We start from the raw sequence: 26,053 nt of genomic DNA on the forward strand, positions 1-26,053 counted from the left end.
GACTCCTCTTTATAAACTAAGAACTACAAATCTAACCATGTGACATACCAACCCAACAGTGACAGGTTGTGTGTGTCGTGTTTGTGTGTTTTCCGTGACTTTGTTACGCGGAACTGGCGCCTCCTCTGCATGCATGTGCTGTGGCTTCCTCCTTACTGAAACTTATTGCAAACAGGTTCACACCGAGACAGAGGAGCGTTGTGTGTCAGAAACATATCCGTGCTGAGAGTCGCCTGGATCAGGTACAAATCAGAATGAATGCAACAAAGAGCAGACATCAAGTTGGAGCGTAAACTATGAACCCATCTTTCATTGGTCAGTGTTGATGTGCGCATGAATGTTCTTTAAGTGATTTGTTCCGCATTTTGAGTGTTTTTTTCGCCTGTGGCTGAACTAGCTGTGTGAACATGAAGTTTAATGGCTATCTGAAACTCCGGATCGGTGAGGCGGTGGGCCTGAAGCCCACCACCTTCTCCCTGCGCCACTCGGTCATCTTCAACAAAGCCCCCCCCGGCCTGGACCCCTACATTGTGGTGAAGGTTGACGACACGAAAATTGGACAAACTCTCACCAAACAGAAAACCAACACACCGACGTTCAACGAGGAGTTCTGCCTCAACGTGAGCGACGGGAAACAAATCGAGTTGGCAGTCTTTCACGATACTCCCATCGGATATGATGACTTTGTGGCCAACTGCATCATCCAGTTTGAGGACCTCATCCAAACCTCCAACACAGGAGAGACCTTCGATGGATGGGTGAGTGCGAAGTAAACACTGCCTACTAGTAAGAGCATTTATTGTAAACATGGTTTCAGATCCTAATGACCCTAATCCGGGCCGGATTCATTTATTAGGATGCTATGGGGAACACATGTATCCTTTGCCCCCCCCTGACACATCCCCACCCCAATATCCTTCAACTAAATTATTTCCATTATCGATTATCTGCCTTTTATTCCCTCCATTGATTGTTTTTAGAAAGTTCTTTCCCATTTCTCTAAGTCCAAAGTAATATAGACTGCAATTTGTAGTCATAAGCCCAAATATATTTAGTTTAATTTGATATAAAACTGAACAAAATCAGGATGTCTCCATATTGGAGGGCACACCACCACTTTTTCTGGCATATGCATCAAAAAATAATATTAACAATCCCTTTTAATGGTGATTATTTTACTTATTGATTTGTCAACACAACACAATAACTGACCCCAGGTTTAATGTGTTTCAATGATGGTTATCACATCATGACAATGAGAAGAACAAACACATCCATGGCTGTGATATCGGCCTACTGACACAATCATTAGGGTTTAAGGAGGCACGGAGCACTTAAACCCCCACCAGTCCAATCTCATATTTGGTACAGGAACCTATAGTCTCAAATTTCAACCATGAATATTCTAATAGTATTTCTCAATTTACTTTACTAAAATGTAGTTCCTGTAGGTAGATTCAAAATGAAAAGTCAACTGATAGGTCAGAAGTTATGTAGACTCCTTATGGGACATTATAGTAACTGTGTGAATATTTTTAATTTCTCCTAAACAGTGTTTGAGAGCAGGTTTGGGAAACAAACATGCTAATTTGTTCACAACACATCTCCCCGTCACTGTGAGTAACGTTGGCTTCTGTTCTTGCTGAAAACATCCCCACTACCTTGTATTCACAGTGTTCACACCCTCACATATTCACATCTTTATGTCTCAGTTTGGGCAGTATGTAGCGGACATGGACCTCTCATGTCTTGCACTCATTGGCTTAGAAGCTTCTACTTAGATCATTGGCCAATGTGGTCTGAAACCACATTTGCCACCTCTGTGGAAAGGTGCTATTTCTGCTTATAAAGACTTGTTCTTCTTCCATGCAGAGTGCACAATCTGACTTGCCTGCACAACATTTGACCTACATGTGCAAATAAATGTGTGGTGATAAAACTCCCACACTTCCTAATGCACAGTTCAGGATCAAAAAGGCACCACATCAAAGCTCAGATTAAATGCTTTACGTAGAGTATCGTATTAGTCTCACTGTCTTCCAGACATACACAAAAAACTGATCACCTGGAGTTTCCCTGGTCTTGCTTATTTGCATCCTTCTAGGATTATTAGCCAGTGCAGGTGCTGGTGAATGTAACATGAGCCTGTCTCGGCCCGCTGGTATCACTACCTACTGCTTTCTCTCTTCTACTGACATTTGGCTACCGACAATACAGTTTTTTGAATTATGCAGCAAAAAGTAGTTTTGGGGGCAAATGCTTAAATACCACTAGTTTAAATGTAAAAAAAATCATAATTAAAATGTAAATTCTGTCCACCTTACCTCACTGACCATCTGTCCACTTCTGTATTTGATCACCTCACACCAGACATTTACTATGACCTTGCAATGCACTGTCGAAAAGTTGCAGCGATATGGAATTTGACAAATGTGGCACTTACACACATTTTCACTATAATTATAGAATTTTCAATATAGCTTGACAAGTATTTCAACAATCGAGTATGGTTCCCTTAAGAACGTCCATGACAAGACGCTATATTTACCACTTGCTTTGACAAAGCAAAAAAAACACATACAAAAGAGATAAAAAAAAGTAAAGAAAACATTTACAAATAAACAAATAAAGAGTGTACATACATTTAAATCAGTAAATATTCAAGGCAAACAAGTTTCTCTTCCTCCAGCATTACATTAATTATATGAGTAAAAACGATGATAAATACAAATCCTTATGTGAAAAATGTACATGTTTATGTATATTTTAAGCAGTACATTGACAAAGAAGTTAGAAATGAAATTCTAAAAATCGTTAGAGAAAGCTATGCCCACACCTATACCAAGACCCTCAAAAGTTAAGGGGAGGTGGTGTGAAAGTGGAGCATGCCTTGCAGTTTCAGAACATGTGATTAACTTTCTCACGAAAATACCCTTGCTTGAAGTTGTTATCCGCTAAATCCTAACTGTGAAAGGGTTTTTTTGCACAAGAAGTGCTGGGCTGGTTTGTCTCAAGTGTGAGGCAGCAGAGACTGAGGCTCAAGCCTGCACACGCCCACGCTGCTGCTGCTTATCACAGCATTCCCATCACCTGAATACTGCTTGAAGGCTCACTATGAAAATACTCACTGTCAGTGCTCCATATATCTCTCTTCACCCCCGTCTGTACGCCGAGTCCAGTTTGATGAACTTAAACCCCAAAAACACTTGATCTCTAGTCATTCAACTCCTTCTTTTATCTTGAAATCATTGTCAGCGCTGACATCATCAGTCTGAGACATTCACCATATAACATTTAGACACATGAGGCCAGTTTCCTTTGCCTGTTGACACTACATGTCACTATGTTGTGACATGTTTGACTCGTTCCACTGAGCTCTTTAATTTCACAATATGTAGGTTTCTTTAAGCAATCAAGTCCTTCTGATTGAAAGTAGATTGAAGAAAGCCCCTCACATTTTCCAGCAAAGAGTACTGCTTGCTCGACTGAAACGGGACCCATGTCCTGTTTAAAAAAAGAAAGGAACTTCCTCCTTTGTGATGCAGCATTAAGTGTTCTGCTTTTTACCTACATCGTTATGCTGCTTTCACACACTTCTATTCTAGAGTTGAAAGAGTTAACCATCCATTTCTAAAGTATTTCAAATGTGAGTGACGGGGGACAAAATTCACAGTCTTCAGTGGCCGTCTTAACTTAAAGAAATTCAATTGAATTAGGTGATTAAACCAGATCAAGGTTCAAGGCTTTTATTGGTCATGCATAGTTAGCTACAGTGTAGTTATGACGATGAAACTCTTAGGCCACAGGAGTGGAGTGCACCAGCTGGGCGTAAAAAAGTAGGGCTTAACTCTAACGTCGGGCTTAGCTACGTCCGACGTAGTGATTCGAATTTACACCGAGTGCACCAAGCCTGACTAGTCTCGGGCGTAGCTGCGCCTGGTCTTAAGATGCGCGTCCACGTGAATACATGCGAAACAGTAATTGTTGCCAAGCAACGCCATTTTACCATTTTACAGACTCAGAGGACCGCAGAGAAGAGGGAATTCCCACACCCACACCCACAGCGTCAACATCGGCACCTCAGTTGTTTCCCCGACTGAGACTGCAAGGAATCTGGGTGTGACCCTAGATAACAACCTGTCCTTCACTGCAAACATCGCTGCTACAACCCGTTGCTGCAGATACACGCTTTACAACATCAGGAAGATACGTCCCCAGCTGACACAGAAAGCGACTCAGGTTCTGGTCCAGGCTCTCGTCATCTCACGCCTAGACTACTCCCTCCTGGCTGGTCTACCTGCATGTGCCATCCGACCTCTGCAGTTCATCCAGAATGCAGCGGCTCGTCTGGTCTTCAACCTTCCTAAATTTTCCCACACTACTCCGCTCCTCCGCTCCCTTCACTGGCTTCCGGTAACTGCTAGAATCCACTTGCTGCGAATGGATCTGGCCCTTCGTACATCCAGGACATGGTTAAACCGTACACCCCAGCGCGTGCACTACGCTCTGCATCAGCCAAACGACTCGCTGCGCCCTCGCTGCGAGGGGGGACCCAAGTTCCCATCGGCGAAAACACGTGGGTTTGCTGTCCTGGCTCCAAGATGGTGGAATGAGCTCCCCATTGACATCAGGACGGCAGATAGCTTGCACATCTTCCGGCGCAAACTGAAAACTCATCTCTTTCGACTCCACTTCGAGCGATAGAACTATTAACGAAGCACTTTTATACTAATAAAGGACTGGCTTATCTAAAGCCAGTTGAGTAGCACTTGAAATGTTTTTGCTCTATGAAGCCTGATGTACTTATATGATTCTGTTTTCTTCAAGTTGTATTTTGTTGGTCGAACGCACTTATTGTAAGTCGCTTTGGATAAAAGCGTCAGCTAAATGCAATGTAATGTAATGTAATGTCAGCGATGACTCAAGGGGAATCCCAAATGGCCACACCCCGAAAGAGAAAGAGGGATTTGTCAGAGCTACAGCGGGAACTGACGGAGAAAGAAATCGTTCGTGTGGAGGTGGAGACCGTCAAATTGAGAGCGGAACACGAAAAAATTGAGCTGGAGAAGGAGAAATTGAGACTCTTCTTAATGCCCTTTCATTGTTAAACATGTAAACAAGACGCCCTGCCATCGTTAATATCCTTCTTGCCTGTTTTACGTTACTATGGATACTAGTCTGTCTTTCCGATTTACGCCTGCTCCATACTAGGCGTAAAAGTTACACCCGGGCGCAACGCATACAGGGCTTAAGTCTAAGTGGTGCACTAGTCATAACTTTAGTTTGGTCTTAACCTTCGGTTCTACGTCGGACGTAGAGTTACGCCCAGCTTACGCCCAGCTGGTGCACTCCACTCCAGCAGTCCAACAGTGCAACACAATAACAAATAAAAACTGAAAAAATAGTGCAAGTAAATACAACAAGAATAAATATGTTACTACGAAATAGTGGAATAGCGCAATAAGAGTCTATATGCAAGTGATTGAATATGATATATTAGGCAAGGCAAGGCAATTTTATTCATATAGCACCTTTCAGCACACGACGATTCAGAGTGCTTTACAAAATAAAAACAAAAGACATTTAAGAATAAATACAGCATAAACACATTATTAAATGGCATTTAAAAACAGGCATAAAAAGCAAAGATAATGAAATAAATAAATAAACACAGCAGGTACAGAATACATGAATAAAAGGCATACTGCAGTGTGAGTATGAACAGCTCAATTAAAAGCAGCGGCAAAGAGATATGTTTTTAGTCTGGATTTGAAAATAGGAAGTGTTTCAGCGGACGTGCACGATTCGGGAAGTTTGTTCCAGATTGTCGGGGCATAATAGCTAAACGCTGCTTTTCCATGTTTAGTTCTTATCCTTGGAACAGAGAGCAGACCCGACCCAAAGGACCTGAGACTCCTGGATGGTTCATAGTTATGCAGGAGATCGTTTATATACCTCGGTCCTAAGCCATTTAGTGATTTAAAAACTAGCAATAGTATTTTAAAATCAATACTTTGGTCGACTGGAAGCCAGTGTAAAGACTTCAGAACCGGACTGATGTTAGATAAATAATTTCTAAATTGCAGCCAGATTAATGTTGTGGATGTTGTTTCAAAAGTTCAGATGTTTAACAGTCTTATGGCCTGTGGGATGAAACTGTCTCTGAGTCTGGTGGTGTTAGTCCTGATGCTGCGGTACCGCCTGCCAGACGGCAGCAGAAAGAACAGTTTGTGGTCAACATAATAACATATTTTCTTTTAAATAAGTCATTCAGCATGAAAAACTACAAAACAACTAAATATATCTTGCTTCACTTAGATCAAATTGACAGAAAAGTGGAACGCCTTCATAGTTCTGTGATAACATTATTCTTAAGGCAAGCCTCTAGCCAATATGTATGGTTTTGACAACAGATTTGACAACAGCTATTTCACTAGAAAGAGACATTTCTGAAATGCTTTGCAGCTCTGTAGTTTCTGTAGACCATGGCTAGAGTTAGCAAAGGTGAAAACACCAGAGACAGGAAGTCAAACGTTATGTATAGACTGTAGATCCAGAGGATATGACGAGGTTACAAAACAATTATAGATAAAGTGATTTAACCCTGTCATGAAATTCTTTGTGGCTAACCATTCTTTTCCAGGTGGGTGTGTAGCATAAATAGCTCCTTACAGTGACCTACGTTTCCACTCAGTGGTTTTTACAGGAAGTATCTCCTGTTCTGTGTATCCATCTCTAAAAAGACCCTTTTCTGTATGAAGTGCTTTAAATGCATATTCAGACATTTGTAATGCGGCTTTCACACCAGCGCTTTTCCCTTTCTAGCTCCGAGCGGGAGCTTTTCTGGTTCAGCTCCGGTTTCCCTTTTCTGCTCCCGCTCTGTTCACACCGCCCAGAGCCCGACTGGTGCTGCCGCTGCTGCGTCATGACGTCACCGTTTACATCGCTGATTTGCTCCCCAACGGCGTTACGGCGCTCACAACAACAACAACAACTGCGTCGGGTCGATGATTGATTGATTGATTGATTGAAAAGTTTATTAACAGCTTGTATATTGGGTACAGTACAGTACAGCTCAAAACATACAATTGTTAAGGGGATGCAGACCAGAGAAAGACTTTCGTCTTGTTTACATCAGGGTCCCCCATTTCCAATTCATCATATCATTTAAGACATATAAGACATATTTGACATACAGATGGCTTATTTACAATTTACATACAGGTGGTTTTTTACATACAGATTGCTTATTTACAATTTGCATTTTAGATTTCGTTCTAATACATCCTAACCGGACATTTAAGACATACCAAGTCTACAGATATACAGTTAGTAACAGGGGGGGGGGAAGCTGTCCATTGAACGACAGGTTGAGATTTGTACCATTACCGGGGCCAGTTTTGCAATGCTCTCCCCCGAAGGTGCTCTTTAAGAGAGGTTTTGATCGTGTTGCTTTTAATCACACGAAGCCAGATTAAATTAAATAACGACTTCTCCAACCTTGTACTTTTCTCCAGTGCCGTGGTTCATTGTTTATTAATGTGTTTCTGCGGCATTTACCGACCGCTGCAGTGTTGGCTGCTCTTCCACGGGAGTTTATTCTCCCGTTAGCTCCCGGTTAGCTCACACTGCAGCGGCCGCTCTAAAGTATTCACTGTCCAACTCACACAAGCAGCTGATACATATCCCCAGTTCCCCTGAATGTGTGTCAGTCTGAATTGACGCTGTTTGGCATCACAACGCTGTTATGAAAGTTTCTCTGGTATAAAATGGGTGATGTTAGCATAGCAACCGAAGCTAAACTGACTACTTGCTATTGCTATCCTATTGTGGCATAAACCGTTTTTTACAGGCACATTTTACCGGCGTATTTTTATTATGATTCTACTTGTGATAGTCGGACACGAAAACCTGTGCAGCCCATGTATTGATTCCATCCGATAGCTGCTATAATACAAAACAAAACGTCTGCCTCTCTCCACAATGATCAATAACAGTGAACGGATGGTCAAAGTAAGGTACAAATAAACAGAATCACACGAAGCCTGGTTAGTGTTGCCTGACTTTATAAAGTGTGTTTATAAGTACTACTGCTTGTAGGCAGGCATGACAGTCGACCCATGTTCAGGGGAGGTGGGTTTAGTTTCCTGCACGCCTCGACGTAAGAGAGACGTAAGCGACGCCACCTCTTAGCTCCGAAGCTCTTGCCTCTAGACCAGTGTTTCTCAAACTTTTTCATACCAAGGACCACTTAACCAATAAAAAAACACTCGCGGACCACCTAACTCCACAAATATCCCAAAACACATCGTTTTTTACAAATCGCCTGAAAATGGTACAAACAAGTGGCAACATTTGGGGTGAAGGTGTTTATCTGGGCTATATCACGCAATCGAAAGTGAAACTTAAGCTCGCTCCATTGAGGAGATATTATCGCGAGAGTGCGGAAAACTTAAATGTATTTATTTATTTCAAATGTGAAATGTTACCAATATACTCACGGACCACTAGGGGGCGCTCACGGACCACCAGTGGTCCGCGGACCACACATTGAGAAGCACTGCTCTAGACCGACAATTTTTTGGAGCTGGAAGTGAACCGGATTCCGGAGCTAAGAGCCGGCACCGCTGCGGTGTGAACAGGAAAAACTGGCGCTTTTCAGGCTCCAGCTCCGAGCCGGAGCTGAAAAAGCGCTGGTGTGAAAGGGGCATGTGTCACTCTCAGCTGAGCATCAAATCACAACAAACTCTGCCACCAGCCCGACCTGCCAGACCTGCTTTGTTTTCTGTCTGCTGCGGTGTCCAAATTCCTCCGACATTATGTACACACACTGAAGAATGATATCTCATCTCATACGCCTGTTTTAACCCAGTTACTGTCATTAAAGCACTAACGCGGAATAACTAAACGCATAGTTATATAATGCCATATTTCTGTTCTACTTTTGTCTGATATATATGTAATTTATTATACAAATGTTGATTTGGTGTCGTATAATTTTAGACTATACAAATATCTGTTCCATACTGTCTCCGTTTGGCTATTTGACTATGCAAAATGTAATTGCCCTCTCTGTTTGTGTGTCTGCAGATGGACTTGGAGCCAGAGGGCAAGGTTTTCGTTCATATTGCACTCACTGGATCCTTCATTGATGGTAAGGCTGCTACTGTGGATCTAAAGGCAGATTCATGTTTCCTCCCATGCAGAAACAGCACTCAAACACTTTTCCGTTTTGTTTCTTTTTCACATCCACTTTAATAGCACCAACGATTATACCACCTCATTTAGGAACCGTCTTGTCTTTTCCAGTCTGACACACTGACACCTGTTTTTAGATAATAATCAGATGTCAGCAATGAAATACATAGTCCAACTGTGTAGTAATAATAAAAGACGCTTGACAAAAGGTGTGAATGCATGTTTGTGTGTGACTCGGGAGGTTAGTATGTGTCTGGTATGTGAGGTATTTCTATGATGTAAGGAAAGCTTTCTTTAGACGTCAGAAGACTTCAACACTGAGGACATCTTTAGCAGAGATATCTACGTCATGGTTTCACAATGAGTTGAAGAAATGAAATAAGACGAGAGGGAAGTGACCTTGCAGGACTTTTGAAGCAGAAGTCTTGTTATCTAGTGGCTACTCTGCCTCTGATGGTTCATGTTTCTAATCTGCTGCCAGCATGCCTCACTGCCTGCCAAACCTCACAAAACACTAACATTTTATTTAATCATAAAGAAATAAATGAGAAAGGCCTCTAACACTAGAGATGTTCAGCCTTTCTTTTTAAAATATTTTTCAATAGCATTATCTAAACTTTAAATAGCTTGATTAAAAATAAGATTATTCTATGATATTGATATATATTTTTATACGTGTGCAAAATGAGTAATAAGTCTTCAAAAATGGTTGGATGCAATGAACGGCTTTATTTCTATTTGTTACATCAGGAAAACTATTTGCTCATAAGAGAAACAAAAGCTCAAATGACATTGGTGCACATTAAAATATCCTCAGGGTCATTCATTTGGAAAACCATACAGTATGTTCCCCTTATCATGCGAATTACACTTAATTAATAATACGTAATAATGTCCATGCCTTAGACATTAATTGCCCTTTAAACTCTATTCCATGCAAATATTTAGAGGAAACAAAAAAAGCAACACTTTTCCGATCGAGGCACATCCCTTTGGTAAAACGAATGGGTTTATTATTGTACAATTGACCTTTTACAGAGAAAAACTAAGCAGTTGAGCATATGATAAAAGGTTTGTAGAGTAAAAGCGCGCTGTTCAAAAAACGTTCACACTTCTACCACAAATATATGCTGTTTACAGGGGGAAGGCGGGGGCTCAGCGGTGATGTTTCCGTAATGTATGTGTGGTTTCTCATCATCTCACTATAGCTCTACAACACTTAGCTTATACTTTAGTCAAGCTACAACATAAAGAGCCACAACAGAAAGCTGCACAAAGGTAGACGTAGAAGACGCACATGTACACACTGCTATGTGACATTTTAATTATATCTGTCTTACATTCTTGTCCTGTATGTTAGCTGACCTTTGTCACACAACAGCTAGGGTCGGAAAATACATCGATTACATTCTTCTTATTCCGATATTTGTTTGCGTTTAAAAACCTTTTTGAGAACTTCATGTCAAAGAGGGAGTATTGGCATTGGCAAATATTTCAAAAATATTTCAGAAGATTGGCTTGCACTGAAACAATTAGTTGATTAATGATTATTCCATCATGAAAAGAAAATGACCTTTTTATTAATTTACTTCATATTGTTATCAAGCAAGAAGGCCAAAAGAAATTCTGCTTCCAGCTTCTGAAATGCAAAGACTGTCTATGCTTCAGTGTTTAGGTGATTCTATATCGAGCCAATCTTACATTTATATCCCTTTACATTCATCTGGTGACAAATAACCATGTAAACACCCATGTCACTTTCTGTAAAGATCACAAAAAACAAAACAAAAACATCTGGAATACTTTTAGTTGAAATTGAACTTTGTAGCCAACAAAAATCTAACAATAATCACACTGTCATTGAGCGCTCTGCACCATGCCTGTGGAAACTATGGCCCTATAGATGCAGAGCGCTACACCGCGTTAACCAGCCAGTTGCTAAATGTGTCTGTCTACTGTTCGCTGCAGAGCAGGTAGAGTACAGCGGGTGATCTGTGGGGGCTTTTCAGCCTTGAACAGCAGCCTGTCGTGGCTGAAAATGACGCTATTAGAGCAAAACCAAATGTAGTTCATCGTGGGTGTCTGCTCACGTATAGTTGTAGTAATGTGATCCATTTTTCAAATAGAGGTATTGATTATATCTGCTTTAAATAAGTCCCACAACATTATGGCGGTTATCGATTCTAATTAACAATCTTTATTTATAGCACTTTTTAACAGTATTAAAAAAAAGTGCTTACCATCATATACAATTATAATGATAATTATTATGAAATAATAGCAATAATTAAATACAATATAATGAATACATTTAATGTATTATCAATATTCACACAGAGAGGTAGGTTTTTTCTAGAAAAGTCCTTTTGTCGCTCTCTTTTTGTTCGTCTCTTTTGCGCTTAACAAACTTTCCTTGTCATTGTTTTCTGTCAGACGACGCCATAGTGAAAGAGAAGAAGAAGCAGTTCACGAGGAAGCGACAGGGGGCCGTGAGGCGGAGGATCCACCAGGTCAATGGACACAAGTTCATGTCTACCTTCCTCCGTCAACCCACCTTCTGTTTCCACTGCAGAGAGTTCATCTGGTGAGAGTCCCTGCTGTCTGCACGTACAGTATCTGTGTGTACTGGATCTTACTGTGTCTCTTTCTCTGTTCATAGGGGTGTATTTGGAAAACAGGGCTACCAGTGCCAAGGTGAGCAGACATTATGTTCTCTTACTGCCACAGTTAAAGCATACATCTATCCCAAAAGCACAATTTGTATAACATAGAAAAAGTAGAGAAGTAAATGGGGAAAACATTTACCAACAGCAAAACGATATCCAATCATCAGTTTACAAACTTTCATAAGACCCCCCGCATTTTATCCCAAGTCTGATCTTTAAATAGTCAGATATTCCTCTAAACACTTGTGTTTAGACAGCACTGAGTATACTTCTGGTTAAAATAAGACTTGGATTAAACTGCAAGAGTTGTGCTAGAGTCTGTAACGTGATGTAATGAATCAATTGCAGGACCAAATGTATTTATTCTCAGATTCAAAGTAACAGAAGGTCATTCATTGACAAACAAATGAGCATTTATCATTGAAGATATGCTTAAAACATGAGTTGAGAGTTTGACATTGAGTGGTTGTTTTCTCCAGTGTGTACCTGTGTGGTTCACAAAAGATGCCACCAGCTGATCGTCACCATGTGTCCACGCATGAAGAAAGAAATCAAAGAGCAGGTAAGAACCATTTAACACAACACTGTCTGTACACAGTTACACTAGGCTCTTATAACAGCAGGATTTCGACTCAATACAGATCATTTGGTCAATAATAAAGTAATGAGTGTGTCAGAAGGTTTCAGGGACACAAGCGTGTTATAGCTGTTGTTTTTCACCTCTCAAGTAATTTGTGTGTAATACAGGATACACACACACAAGCACACACACACAGCCCTAATTAACAGCTGCAGCAATCAGCAGACCGTACAGGTTCCTGTTTCTGTGCTGAGCTGATCACTGAACCAGAACACTATATTTTTCCACCCATGCTTTTTTTATACGTTTCTATAAATACATCTGATCTTGTTTTAGCATTTTAAACGTGTCACTTTTGCTCCGTCTTACTATTTTCTGCTGAGCGTGACAAGTTTCTCTTCCTTTGGGAAATTCAGAGAGAAGCAAATGCAGCAATAAACTGAAAGGGGGTCTGAGTGTGACACAAATAGGAACTAACATTCCTCTCAATGCTGTGTGATCATTTGAATGTGAACATACTGTTACCACCCCCAGTGGTTAGTGTACTGTATGTCTTCTCTCCGCAGCCTGTAGCCCAGGGCTTCAGCATCAACATCCCTCACATGTTCAACATCCACAACTACAAGTCGCCCACTTTCTGTGACCACTGTGGCTCCCTGCTGTGGGGAATAGTGAAGCAGGGGCTGCACTGTAAAAGTAAGACCCTTATCAACATCTGTCCCTCTAAATCTAGATCTTAAGTGTCTGTAATGTGTCTCTTATTGAGTGCTTTTGTCTGCGTTTTCTCTCTGCAGTCTGTAAAATGAATGTTCACATCCGCTGCAGAGGCAACGTCGCTCCAAACTGTGGGGTCAACAGCGTGGAGCTGGCCAATAAGCTCGCAGAGATGGGTCTGCAGGCCGGAGGACTCTCGAAACGCAACTCATTGGTACAAAGGCTGAGTTTTACCGAATGAGTCTATTCAGTTTTTATTTTATTTAGATGTGGCTTCAATAGGGCTGATCTAAGTGGTGTTTCTTTATCTACTTGTTTTCTGACAGGCCAGAAGTGCCAGTCACATAGGGGTGCCCACTGAAAGGAGGGAGAGTAAAAACAATCAGGCGGAGACCCCTCGACTGGGCATCTCAGACTTCACGTTCCTTCAAGTTCTCGGAAAAGGCAGTTTTGGCAAGGTGGGAATGATCAGAAGTTATTGAAGAACATATCCTCATCTTTCTGATAGGACTTGTATCAAGTGGAAGCAATATTTTGAGAAAACAATGTGTATCCTACTATGTTGTATCTGCAGGTGATGCTGGCGAGACTAAACGACAGAGACCGAGTGTTTGCGGTCAAGGTTTTGAAGAAGGACATCATTTTGCAGGACGATGATGTGGAGTGTACCATGACTGAAAAGAGGGTGCTGTCCCTGGCCGGCTGTCACCCCTACCTCACACAGCTGTACTGCTGCTTCCAGACGCCGGTCAGTACGGGTCCACCACACATGCATTTATAGAGCAGTTTAGTAAGCTTTTATTGTAGGTGAAATCAGTTCTTTCATTTTTTTTTCCATCTCCCTTGCTTTCCTGAAGAAATGCTTTGAGATGAAACGGTGGGATGAATAAGTGTTTTCACTTGATAAGAGCACCATGCTAACAAAGGCTGTCGTATCTCTCTAAACTCTTTATACTGTATTGCAAAAATTCCAAGCCTGAATTGCTAAAGAATGAGCTGCATATTTTCCACAAAATAAAGTATTGGTTTAGTCTCTTAGGTATATTTATTGTAGTTCACTTGCACAGAAATATAAAATCATATCCCACTTTAAATCTCTTATATGCCAATGTATAATATGTTGCTTTCATTATACCAGTTTTCTGTTGTATAACCCTTGTGTAATAATTCTAAATTAAATTAATGTTTTTGTAAAAGTCCTGCACTCAAGCTCTAGGTCTTAATATAAACATATTCCTTTAAGCAACACAGTGCTTTGGTAGTCATCATTTGGCACCATTTCCATTCTTATATCATAATATAGGTGGTTTCTGCATATGTTATCATTGTGTATTGCCACCACACTGTTATCAGGTTCATTAACTGAACCTACACATATTGCTTGAGATGTATACTAACCACACCAATGGTCACTTAAACACAGTAGAGGATACAGTCAGACTCAGCATGCAGTGTGGGATTGGTACAAAGCATTGTAATATGTACATTTGTCAGCAGGGGGCAGCAGTTTATAAGTGTTGTGTGTGCATGTGTGAGGAGTGAGTGACGCCTCACAGACCGGACACTTCTAATCTGCTTCAGTTGTTCAAACCTTTACTGACCTACTTCTTCTGGGATTGAAATAGACCTGCACAAAGTGAAGAATTGAATTTATGACACTGCTCCCTACCCAGTTATACCCACACAAAAAACCATAGAAAAGGCTTTGTTGCACCACTAGTTTTTATCTGACATCTCATCGCCCCTTCCTGAGCCGGTTGTGATGAAATTACTTAGCATTTTCTTGTAAGGAAATAAAGAAACGTGACTAAACATTTTTCACATTACATTGCTATTATAATAAGTATTACATGTTGATTTTTTTAAAGAGTAATCCATTTTGAACTCCCATCCATTTTGAAGTGGGTAGGTTTTGAAAGAGTGAGAGAGGAGATGTGTTACGCCTGTGGTGATGGGTGGGCATATATCATTTCAGTTTTTACCAAATTATGTCAAGTTGGAATTTACCTTCGATACAGCAATTTATCATTGGTTATTCATCTTGATCGGAAAAACCCTCACCTTGCATGGCCACACATCAAGTTGACCAAGGTCTGAAAAGTGTCTTGCAAAATAAATGAGTATAATTAAGTATAATAAATCCCAGAGGCTGCCTCACCTTGCATGGCCACACATAGCTGTGGATCTAAACTGAACACCACAGGAAATTGCATTAGTTACTTTAATGTTCAACAAAGCTATTGAATTTAATTCAAGTAAAAGTGAACCTACTGAAACATGTCAAAGTACTTTCAAGTTTGCCTGCATTACTTGGCAGCACATTATTATTAAACATGAAATACTAAACTACCCTTAACCACAGAGCAGTCAAATGTAGTCAGCTGTGACTGAATGTCCTGATGGCTCCAGGAAGCTTTACGATCAAACCTGAACATCATGTTCTTCTGCTTTTCATTTTCTCCTGCTTTTCATTTTCTAGATCACAAATCAACTGTAGCCTTTACTGAGAGAAAAAGATATATGGGTTTCGATCAATATTTATTTTGCCCCGCTGACATTCTAGCTGCACAGGAATACATTAAATAGACATGTGAAATGTATGAGAAGCAGGCGTGCGTCATCCTTGAGGAAATCTCAGCATGGCCATGGTCACGGATTTGTAGATCCCCTGTGAGGCTACTGTGGTTTGTGTTGCATATGTATAAATCTCATCTCCTTTTGCAGGAACGCCTCTTCTTTGTGATGGAGTTTGTGAATGGTGGCGATCTTATGTTCCACATCCAGAAGTCCAGGAAGTTTGAAGAGCCTCGAGCGCGTTTCTACACAGCAGAGATCACCTCCGCGCTCATGTTCCTGCACGACAAAGGCATCCTCTACAGGTCTGAGTCACAGAACACTAATAACTTTAATGGCTTTGCTGGGCCTGATAGATTATAACATGTGTGTCCAAAGAAAGGTCCTCAAAGCATTTGTGCTATAGGTTACTGTAGGTCACCATCTGAACCAGGTATTTGATCTATTAATGAGTCTCTAAAAGGTATTTTCAAGAATGTTATATATTATTGAGATTTCTAAATCTTTACGCCTTGTTTCACTATTATTTAGTTTTTTGATGGTCATTCCGGTCATTATTCAGAGTAGACCCTCAAGTGTTTAAAACAAAGACATGCATCTCTTTATGCCTACAGTAGAAAAGTCCAGAAATGGCTTCAATTCTTTCTAATCCTCTTTTGCAAATCGTCCAACTTTATTAGAGGAAAATACAAAATCGCAGTAAACTTGTTTTAAGATGGATGTGCGTTTATTCAGCCATTATTTTCTCTCTCCCCATTTCAGTTGAAAGATCAGAGCACTTTCTGAAGCCATCAATCATATACTTCCCAGCCTTTTCTCAAACCATTAGCCCTTAATGAAGTTTCCCATTAAAATGCTCCAGCGTGTTTTGCAGCCAGAAACTTGGGCTATTTACCAAATGTTTAGTTTAAGCTCATTATCATTTTAATTTTTCCTCAAGGCTCATACCATAGAAACAGCAAGCACACAACAGATGTAAACAGACCTACAATTTTAATAATATCATTTTGTGTTCTTTTTTCATATGGTAACCATTTTACTGCTCGTATTCCAGCATCACATATTTCAGTGTTTTTTTTCAAACCCTTGGGTGCCTGCCGGTGCATGATGATAAGGAAGTGAGCATCATGTGAGATAAATCCTTGGTTATATTTAGAGGTCCAAGTGTTCAGTGAGTGTGGCCTGCACCACATAGCATGATTATTAGCTTAAGAGGCCACATGCAGTTTGCATGCTACAACCAAAATGACAAGCCAAAGAGCAGCTTGCACATCAGGCCAGTGTAATAACAGCAGAGCGCCTTAAAAATAAGCCAGCGACCTCAAGTCACTGTAATGTGTTATAACTTATAAGTACGTGTTCTCGTGACTCAAACAGATATATCGCTGTCAGCCATATCGCTTCTAGCCATAGCTAGAGTGGTGCTTTGGACCTTCTGAGTTGTTATTTCAGCAGATGTCCAATTATTATCCTCCTAGGTTTGAAGCTGTGGAAATGCTGTGGTTCATTCATGATATAAAAAACATCACATTTTGTTGATTACTATATTTCAAATGGTCTGAACCCGGACTGGCTGGTTTGCAACACTTGTTTAGTGAGGAGAGTCTGCAGGAGGTAAACACAGTACAGAACAGCTTATGGTTTCAGTTTAATTTATTAAGTTTAATTGAGTACAAGTTTGGCAAGGCAGAGTACAGCTGCCTCAAAACAGTTAGGTATGTACAGTAGGTAATTTTAGAGAGTTTAAAACGTTTAATAAAACTGTTCAAGACAACTCAGACAATGTAACAGCATGAGGAATACAAAGGTGCAACATTAATAGTTGATCAAACATTTTAGAGTATGAGGAACAACACATGTCTATTTGTAAAGATGTTAGAAGGCCGTGGTGGTTTGTCCGGATGTACTGGTCTCTTACCCTTGCCACAGTTAGAAAAAGTAGTATTACAATATCTGCGTCAGCACTTCCACTTCTCTTTTCTGGAAATGTTCATATTAGTGCAACTTTATCTCTGACCCAGTTAGTGTTTCAGTAGGTATAGTGGGTTTTTTGCAAAGTGATGTGTAATGAAAACTGGGTTTAAAACCGTCTGGATAAAGGGCTCATATCTCAGACGACACATTCATAACCAAATATAGAAACAAATACTACTGGAAAGTGTTTTGAGGTATGAAAATGTTTGGCCATATATCAGAGACACCCACTTAACCATTAATCAATTGGCTGGCCTCTACAGTTTGGACTTTCCTGTTGTGTAATGTACGGCAGAGTGGTCAGAGTTGCTCTCTTTTGGCCTAGATGTGAGGCTGAATGCGACAGAAAGTCCCCATGAACCTCTGAGTCACTGTTACACAATCTGATTATGTAAAGCAAACCAGATTAATACAAACAGGCCAGTGTGGTTTGAACGGCAGGCTCTGTCCATTTTTCATTGAGAATTTCTGCGTTTGTCAACCTGTTTGAGGAAATCAATCAGAGTCCTTGTCTACTGGAAGGACAGGAAATAAAAAACATTTTCCTTTTTAGCGTTGTATGCTTTTCCCACATATTGTCATTTATATTCAGCATCAGCTAGTAATATTACAAAGTATCTTCCATACAGCTTCCTCTCCATAAAATGACCTTGGTCTAAAGTTTGATCAGATTAGATCAGATTAGATCAGATTAGAGCTCAACTCCAGATCGCACACTCCGAAGGTTTAATCTCCCTGTCAGATGACAAAGCACCAGCTGACAGGGGGAGATCTTTGCCATCCTTTCACATGCACAGATATCACTGGGGAAGATACTTATTTATTCCATTACTATATATGCATGTTGTTATTGCTTTCTTCGCTGACTGAGGAGCTATGTATATATATTTCTTTTTATGCTCACATGGTGATTCTTTAGTTCCACAACACAGAGCACTTCTTATTGTTCGTATAACCATTCTTATAACTACCATCTAATGACAAATCTTATAACCTTAGTAATAAAGATAAGTTTGATAATGTGTAGCAAGGATGTCGCTTGAACTAACTCTTCTATAGGTCTTTTAATAATATAATTGTTATTATATTTTTACTCCAGGTTTGGAAATATGGATTAATTTCAGTTTTTTAATACTTTTCATTTATTGCTTTATTTCATTACCGGTTGCCCCTTCCTTAGAAAATATAAACTCATAATTTTACAGGGTACAGGAAAATCACAACAAAGACACAAGAAAAAAATCTCATTGATATTATTTATATTTTGTAAGAATTTGCTTTAGAGGAAAACAACAATGATTTATAACCCAACATTTTTTTCCCCCAAATTGCATGATTGAACATTCAAATAATGTATCACTTTAATTACCTCCAGTACATGTCAGATTAACTAAGCTGTAAGAATTTGTTCCAGGAGCTCTCGTTTTGCCTCTCCTGAATTCAGTCTAAATATTGACATTAAAGCACTTTTCCTTGGTGCCAGCCTAAGTGGTCATCTGATTCTTCATGGCAGCAATTTAACATTCAGGCAGTCTGTCAGCGTCTCCCTCTGCAACAGGAGCTTCACTGTCCTCAGGAGACCTTCTGTTTTTGTCTCACCACAAATGTCCACCTCCATGGGATATAATTAGAAACAACACCGACAGGGTGTGACTGCAGTCTGAACACAAACTTGACATTTCTGCAGCTGTTGGCGTAAATTAAATTGTTTCATGGGTGATGATTAGTGAGTAACATTTTTTAAGTATATCACATTTTTATAGAGCAAGGTCACAAATCCAAGAGTAACATTGTTAGAAATAACCATATAAAGCATTTAATAGAACCAACCAATAAAACGTGAGTAACAACATACTTTATAAACACACAAAGTTGCCAACACCAGACAACATGAGGGCCATTTGAATAATAGCTTCCAGCTTTACTCTGTACTATTAATAATCGTGGCTAACAATGTCCCAAAACAGATATTTTATTCTCTGGTTCTTTCTGTTTGTCTTGCCTTTTCAGGGATCTAAAACTGGACAATGTTCTTCTTGACCAAGACGGTCACTGTAAGCTGGCGGACTTTGGCATGTGCAAAGAGGGCATGTTTGAAGGCGCGGCCACAGGAACCTTCTGTGGGACTCCGGATTACATTGCGCCTGAGGTTAGTCTCTGCTCTTGTGCTTAAAAAACTCACTGTAACTTTACCCTTAACTACCTATAATGACAGACATCTGGACCCTTTATTCAACTCACCTGCGTTACAGCACATTTTCATATATTGTTGTTCTGTTTTATATCAGTTTACCAGATTGCAACAAGAGAAACATAGAACACATGTTGCTTCCTGTAACCGAGGTCTTCTGAGTTCATTTGACGCAGTTCCCAGTGCCTTCCTCTCTCCATCCATCACTGTCACTCAAACTCTCTCCTGACTTACTGGAAGTCAAATTGTGAAAGGCTCTATAGACATGACAAGCCTTGATTATTACAAATGTGCTTGGTTTTCATATTGAGGGATTAAGATGCTCTGTGTCCTCATGTTTGAGAGACTTTTCTGTGAGTCTGGATTTATGAAAGGCTTCTTTAACAGTCAACACTTGCTCCTCAGTGTAGCCTCACTGGCAACACACTAACCCAACAGTCTATTAATCCAACCACTTGTTATTTTTAAAAGTTGCTTTCAATGCTCTCTGTGCTGTGGTGGTTAACTTTAATGCCGCGACATGTTTCCACAGATCCTGCAGGAGATGCTATACGGGCCCTCTGTTGATTGGTGGGCTCTCGGTGTGCTGCTGTATGAGATGCTGTCAGGACACGCTCCATTTGAGGCTGAAAATGAAGATGACCTCTTTGAATCCATCCTCAATGAAGAGATTGTTTATGCATCTTGGCTCAGTGATGAGGCAGTGACTATACTGAAATCTGTGAGTCCAGGTTCATTTTCATCAACTTGCTTAATATGGCTGCATCCAATGATTATTTAGATGTCATTATTGAAAAAGCTATGTATTGTTATTCAATCTTAATTTAATTTAATATGAATCATTGTATCATCTGGTTTTATAATGTAAGAAAACCATTCAATGTCCAAATCCAAGGTAATATCTTGTTCTGTGAGTTCAACCCCAAGGATTTCAGTTTAATATGATATTAAGCAGAGAAAAGCAGAACATCTCCAGAGTTAAGAGGCTGAATCTACCGCTATTTTTGCAGTTAGTTTTAATTGAATATCAAAATAGTTGGCGAACATTTTCGTGTTGATCCAATAATCAATAAGGTGAATAATCATTGCAGCCCTATTGATGGATAAAGCTGGATGTAGTAGCTGCTGTTTTTAAAAAAAATTTGCCAGACATTTTCCATCCCCAGATTGCCTCCGTCTGACATTTTACACTATATAATTGCAAGAAATGTCATCGAAACTTTTTTTTAAACTGAACTAATGATAGAGGAAATCAATTTCTCACATGACTGGTGACCAGCATGTTAGAGAAAAACCAATAAGTTGTGAACATTTTCTAAAAGACTAATTCCCAGCATTGTTGGACAGAGTAACACGAGCCTGCTCCTTGATATGTTACAATGTCAAAGGTTGGACGGCTTTGCTCTGCGTTTCTATGATCAGGGTTAGTTATTTGTTGTCCTTCAGAGTGACTGACAGCCCTGCGGAGCTCTGCCAGCCAGCTGTTTCGCCAGGGTCTCTTACATACTGCAACTATATTAAGGCATGGTCCACTGCCCAGCCACAGCACACAGGCTATAAATACGACACGCCTCCTCCCTCCCTCCCTGTTCTCCTCCTCTTATCCTTGTTGTTATTCCAACATGCTTGAGGAAGCACAGGACCCATGTCCCCTGGTGATTTGTGTCACTGCTGTCAGAGTCACATGTTGCGTAAAGATGCTTGTTGGTGTGATGGGATTTGAACGCTGCTGCACTATTTATACTGCAAGTTGATCTTTGTGAGGTGCTCCTCGTGCATGCAGGCCAGTTCAGTTGGATTTCAGTTGAGTTCATTCTGAGTAATAAAACAATACATTTTGATAATTGATAAATCCTCTTTTCTATGCAACATCAGAAAAAAGTATAAAATGCCCATCACAATATCTGTGAGCCAAAAGCTGATGCCCTCAATGTCCTTTCCTCTACTGTCAGCCATCTTTTCAAAATGCAAAGATGTTTGATTTACATTTGTGTTAGACTCCTCCACATTACATAACCTGGAAGCATAACAAATTATATATCTGATTAATAGAAAATCAAAAACATATATATTAAAATGCCCATGTCATTTCTGATGACCTTGTATGTTTCTGCTAGTGTGGTGGAGAATGGCTTCTTAATTCAGTAATGCTGACGTGTTAGGTCTGGTGCTGAGGATGGAAAGATGGCATCAGTGTTATAGTTTCCTTAAGTTTTGTGGTCTGTAAGCTCCTGAACCGATTGACCCCTGCTGGTCTGTGTTATTTCCACTTCAAGGCCATACTGGTGCCCTGCTGTGGTTTTTAAATAAGTTTGAACTCAATAACTGCAAATCACGTCATCACAGTCATGCTTACAGCTGCAAATCCCCACACGCAACTGCATAAGCATTAAACTATAATGTTTCGTCCCCAATGAAGAATGTCTAAAAAAAATGTGTTTAATTTACATTTCAACACTAACATTGTACAATAGCACTGAAGCAAGCAAACATCAACATCACCTGCCAGCACAACATCAACAACAACCTGAGAGAAGGATGTTATACAACAACACATAAGCAGAGGGGGATTTACAGTAAAGTGCCTAACAATTAATGATTCATTTCCTTGGTAACCAAGGTTTTTAAATCTACACACATACTGCAGAGCTGCTCAGTGATAGTCTGTTATATCAGCAGATATGCAGTGATTAAATAGATCCTTCAACTGGAAGGAAGATGTCCTGTTGTGTCGATGCAAGATTCAAGTCTCTGCAAGTTGATTTTTATGGTGTGGCATGTGTCTGAGGCTTGTCTGATTGTGAGTTACAGGACTAAACTATGCAAAACCAACATTAGGGTGTTTTATATTCACCATTTCCTCTTTATCTTTTCCTCTCAACTTAAGTGCCATTCTATTTCTTTGACGTCTCTCTAATCAGCTTTCTCTTTCTTTGTGAACTTAGTTTTGCAGAGGTATGTGGGGTTGTTAAGGCCGCTGGTAGTTAATAGTGTTTTGAGCTGTATCGATCTTTCCAATGTCTTTGGGTTAGTCTGCTCACTGTCGCTGTGCAGACAGAGGTTTGTTGTGGCTTTGTCTGAATGCCCAGACAGAGCTGTTCAAAACACTTCAATATTGTTTTCTTTTGGGGTTTTTTCAGTTTCCTCCCAGAGGCAAGTTAAAACAAAGTTTTCCAATTTTGAGTTTGTTTTGTTTGGACCCATCCCTCTATAATTCTGGCAGAGGCACAGTTGTAGGTGATTAACTATTCTATTGTTTTATTGTTTGTGAAACCAGGAAGTTGAGACACCTCAGTTGCACTATATTGAACTAAGATAAAGCATTGTAGGTGGCGCCAGTAACAACACAGGGTGAGTTTTTTCATAAATTGGGAGTGATTGACTGGATGTCACGCTGGCTCAAGTTGAGTTTGGCACTTCTCCAAAAACATTCTGGTCTGATCTAGTTGAATAACATGAGTCATATTTCCTCACTATGTAGAGATGCAACAAAGTATAATCTGCTGCTAAACTGTTTTCAAACAGTTTAATCCTACTTGGTTGTTGCTGCTGTTATGTGTCATATTGTCTTGACAATTGACATGATTTTAACATTTATTATTTAGTCTTAAAAGTACAGTTCATTCCAAAATCCTCTTTCCTGTAGTGCTATTTATGAATCTAGATTGTTTTGGTGCAATTTGCCTAGTGTTTCAGATAGAGGCCATAAAGATCTAAACTCAACAACAATTTTTGTTTCCCACAAAGTACAAACTAAATAATACCTTCGTGAAACTGCTCACTAGGTCTGTTGACTATCTTGACTAACAGGGTCAGTATTTCTGAAATAAGATAATAATTGCTTTTGAGTTCTTGATGTATATTTATTTTGTTAATTTAAGCACCACAAGCCAAATGCCCTCTAGTTAAACAATATTTCATGAAAGGCAGACACCTCTACATTAGGTATATCCAACAAGTGACTATAGAATACTGTTCCTTTTAAGTTTCTTCTGTAAGGTCATGAATCTTTTGGTTTTCCCAGTTCTTGACCAAAAACCCGGCCCGGCGTCTGGGCTGTGTGGCCTCAGAGGGCGGAGAGAGCGCTGTGACCAGCCACGCCTTCTTCACTGGCATCGATTGGGAGAAGCTGAATCGTAGAGAAATAGAGCCGCCCTTCAAGCCAAGGATCGTAAGTCACATTAATAACTTTATGGATAGCTTGATAGTGTGTGTATAAATGATAAGCAAGACACTCAGCAGACATTACATAATGATTGACCTTGTCTTAGCCGGTGACTGCAACCATGGTTTTTGCTAAAATGTTGCAGCTGATTAATCATTTTGTGTTTTCCCCTTCAGAAAACACCTGAAGACGTCAACAACTTTGACCCAGATTTCACGCAGGAAGAGCCCACCCTCACGCCCATCGATGACCCTATGATCCCTTCCATCAACCAGGAGGAGTTTCGTAACTTCTCCTTCACCTCGCCTGAACTGCAGGAGAGCTAAGAGTCTCCTCATTGATCCACAATTCTTCCTGCACTCTCACTCTTCCCAGTATCCGTGAATCGCCTGAGACTGTGCCCCGCGGTACGTGCAGTATGTTGCTGTCAAATTCCCCAGAGACATGAGGGTGCAAATTGCCGAGGAGTCAGACACACACGCCTGACAGGAACTGGTTTTGCACCTGATGAACCCTTAAGCACTCCTGTATTTCTCGAAAATGTGCCATGCGATCATCTTTTGAAATACCATTAAGTCATGACGTCTCACTTGGGACACATTCCTGCAAGTGTCATTGTGTAAATGGTGTATTTGATATGTGTTTGATAAAGTGTACAACCACTGATTTTACTCTGGATGAGTTCGCGTCCAGTTACTTAAAATGAAAAAGCCCTTTTCGAAGCATAAAGGCGTGCTTTGTGTTTCATTTTTTGCTTCAGAATTTTCTAGAGAAAGGAAAAATGTGTCCAGTTGGAACCGTCCTGTCAGAAATTCTCAGAAAACTTAAGCTGCCAGTTTAAATCCTGGAAAAACTGAGTGAGCAGATGAGATCGTTTTTCAATGATGTCACCCTACTCTGTAAGAAAACGTATTCACACAGACACACATACTGGCGAATTGACATTTGAACAATTTACACAGATGATTTGTCTATGTAGCCCTGTCAGTTCCAGATAATACAGTAGATAATGTCTTCATCAATCATACCCTGTAAAAGATTTTGCAACGATTAGCCATGTCATTTGATCAGGCATGTTGAGAATGATGCAACACTTCATCAGAGGTGAAAACTCTGTGGTGATTCAGGCTTACTGTGAAACAACCAGCACTTTTGATATTACCACACAGTTGTCCGGGAATAGGGAGAATGCTAGGATGGTGTTTAGTAACTGTCAGATTCAATTGAGTCTTTGTGCGTCTCAAGAGTAAAAGTAATCACTTTGTGAGTCTGCTGCTCTCTGCTTACACACACACACACACACACACACACACACACACACACTTTCTCTCTCAGCAAACTCAGTCTTAGAAAGCTTTCAGGTCCATAGGCAGGCTGCCTGGGTAAACAAAGGAGCATTTTCAAATCTGCAGATATTAAAAAGGCTCCCAGCTGAACTTTTAAACCACCGTCGCTGTGAGAATATAAAATGAGGAGGCAGAAAGAGAGTGAGAACTTGAAACTTCAACCCTGCAGCCGGATAAGATTGGCCAATCATCATCGAGGGAGCTTTAGTAGATCATTCCGTCATTGCAAACCAGTAGAGGATAAACAGGAAACCACACAACGTCATGACTGTCGCTTTTTGATAGAAACAGGAAGACACAAGAAGACAAGAATTATGCTATTGGGACACTTTAAGAAGCATGCATTCAGTACAGTATGTGCTGTTGGTGGTATAAGTGTAAGAAACTGTTCAAATAAAACAACAACAAAGGGAAAAGTTACTTGTATTGTTAGGAATCTTGTGCTCCCTCTTCTCTACCTGCAGACACACAAACAGCTTCGACCTTACAGAACGGAGATGGTCTCTTCCTGTCGGTTACAGGGAGGAAGGCTTCAGGCACCACATCTGTTTATCTCCTAAGCCCCCTATCCTGTGGAAGAATGTGCGACTGAATACTGTAAATGGGTGGCATCCGATAAAGAAAAGGCCTGTGTGTATAATCTGA

At 40.3% G+C, this 26,053-nt stretch overlaps 1 protein-coding gene across 4 annotated transcripts; it reads left to right on the forward strand.

The window, feature by feature from the left end:
• Positions 1–90: 90 nt before the first annotated feature.
• On the forward strand, positions 91–24,791 carry prkcha (protein kinase C, eta, a). 4 transcript variants are annotated; one of them, XM_034221911.1, is made up of 15 exons: positions 91–758; positions 1,554–1,616; positions 9,091–9,154; positions 11,632–11,782; positions 11,858–11,892; positions 12,344–12,425; positions 13,007–13,140; positions 13,239–13,372; positions 13,485–13,616; positions 13,733–13,906; positions 15,883–16,037; positions 19,717–19,855; positions 20,430–20,618; positions 23,922–24,068; positions 24,239–24,791. In XM_034221911.1, exons 1-15 carry the CDS (start codon positions 408–410, stop codon positions 24,386–24,388), a joined length of 2,100 nt encoding a protein of 699 aa, XP_034077802.1. In that variant the 5' UTR covers positions 91–407; the 3' UTR covers positions 24,389–24,791. The 4 variants fall into 4 exon arrangements, with proteins under 4 accessions (XP_034077802.1, XP_034077803.1, XP_034077804.1 ...); XM_034221912.1 differs by having other exon boundaries at positions 92–758; positions 12,344–12,426; positions 13,011–13,140; XM_034221913.1 differs by lacking the exon at positions 1,554–1,616 and having other exon boundaries at positions 94–758.
• Positions 24,792–26,053: the final 1,262 nt, after the last annotated feature.

Source organism: Gymnodraco acuticeps, unplaced genomic scaffold (genome assembly GCF_902827175.1).
Source record: "Gymnodraco acuticeps unplaced genomic scaffold, fGymAcu1.1, whole genome shotgun sequence".
Classification (NCBI taxonomy): Eukaryota; Metazoa; Chordata; class Actinopteri; order Perciformes; family Bathydraconidae; genus Gymnodraco; species Gymnodraco acuticeps.

Coding starts and splice junctions, on each gene's coding strand:
- prkcha (XM_034221911.1), top strand. CDS start 408: ATGAAGTTTAATGGCTATCTGAAACTCCGGATCGGTGAGGCGGTGGGC. Junction 11,893..12,343: donor ACAGGGCTACCAGTGCCAAG/GTGAGCAGACAT, acceptor TGTTTTCTCCAG/TGTGTACCTGTGTGGTTCAC. Junction 13,141..13,238: donor GCAGGGGCTGCACTGTAAAA/GTAAGACCCTTA, acceptor TTCTCTCTGCAG/TCTGTAAAATGAATGTTCAC.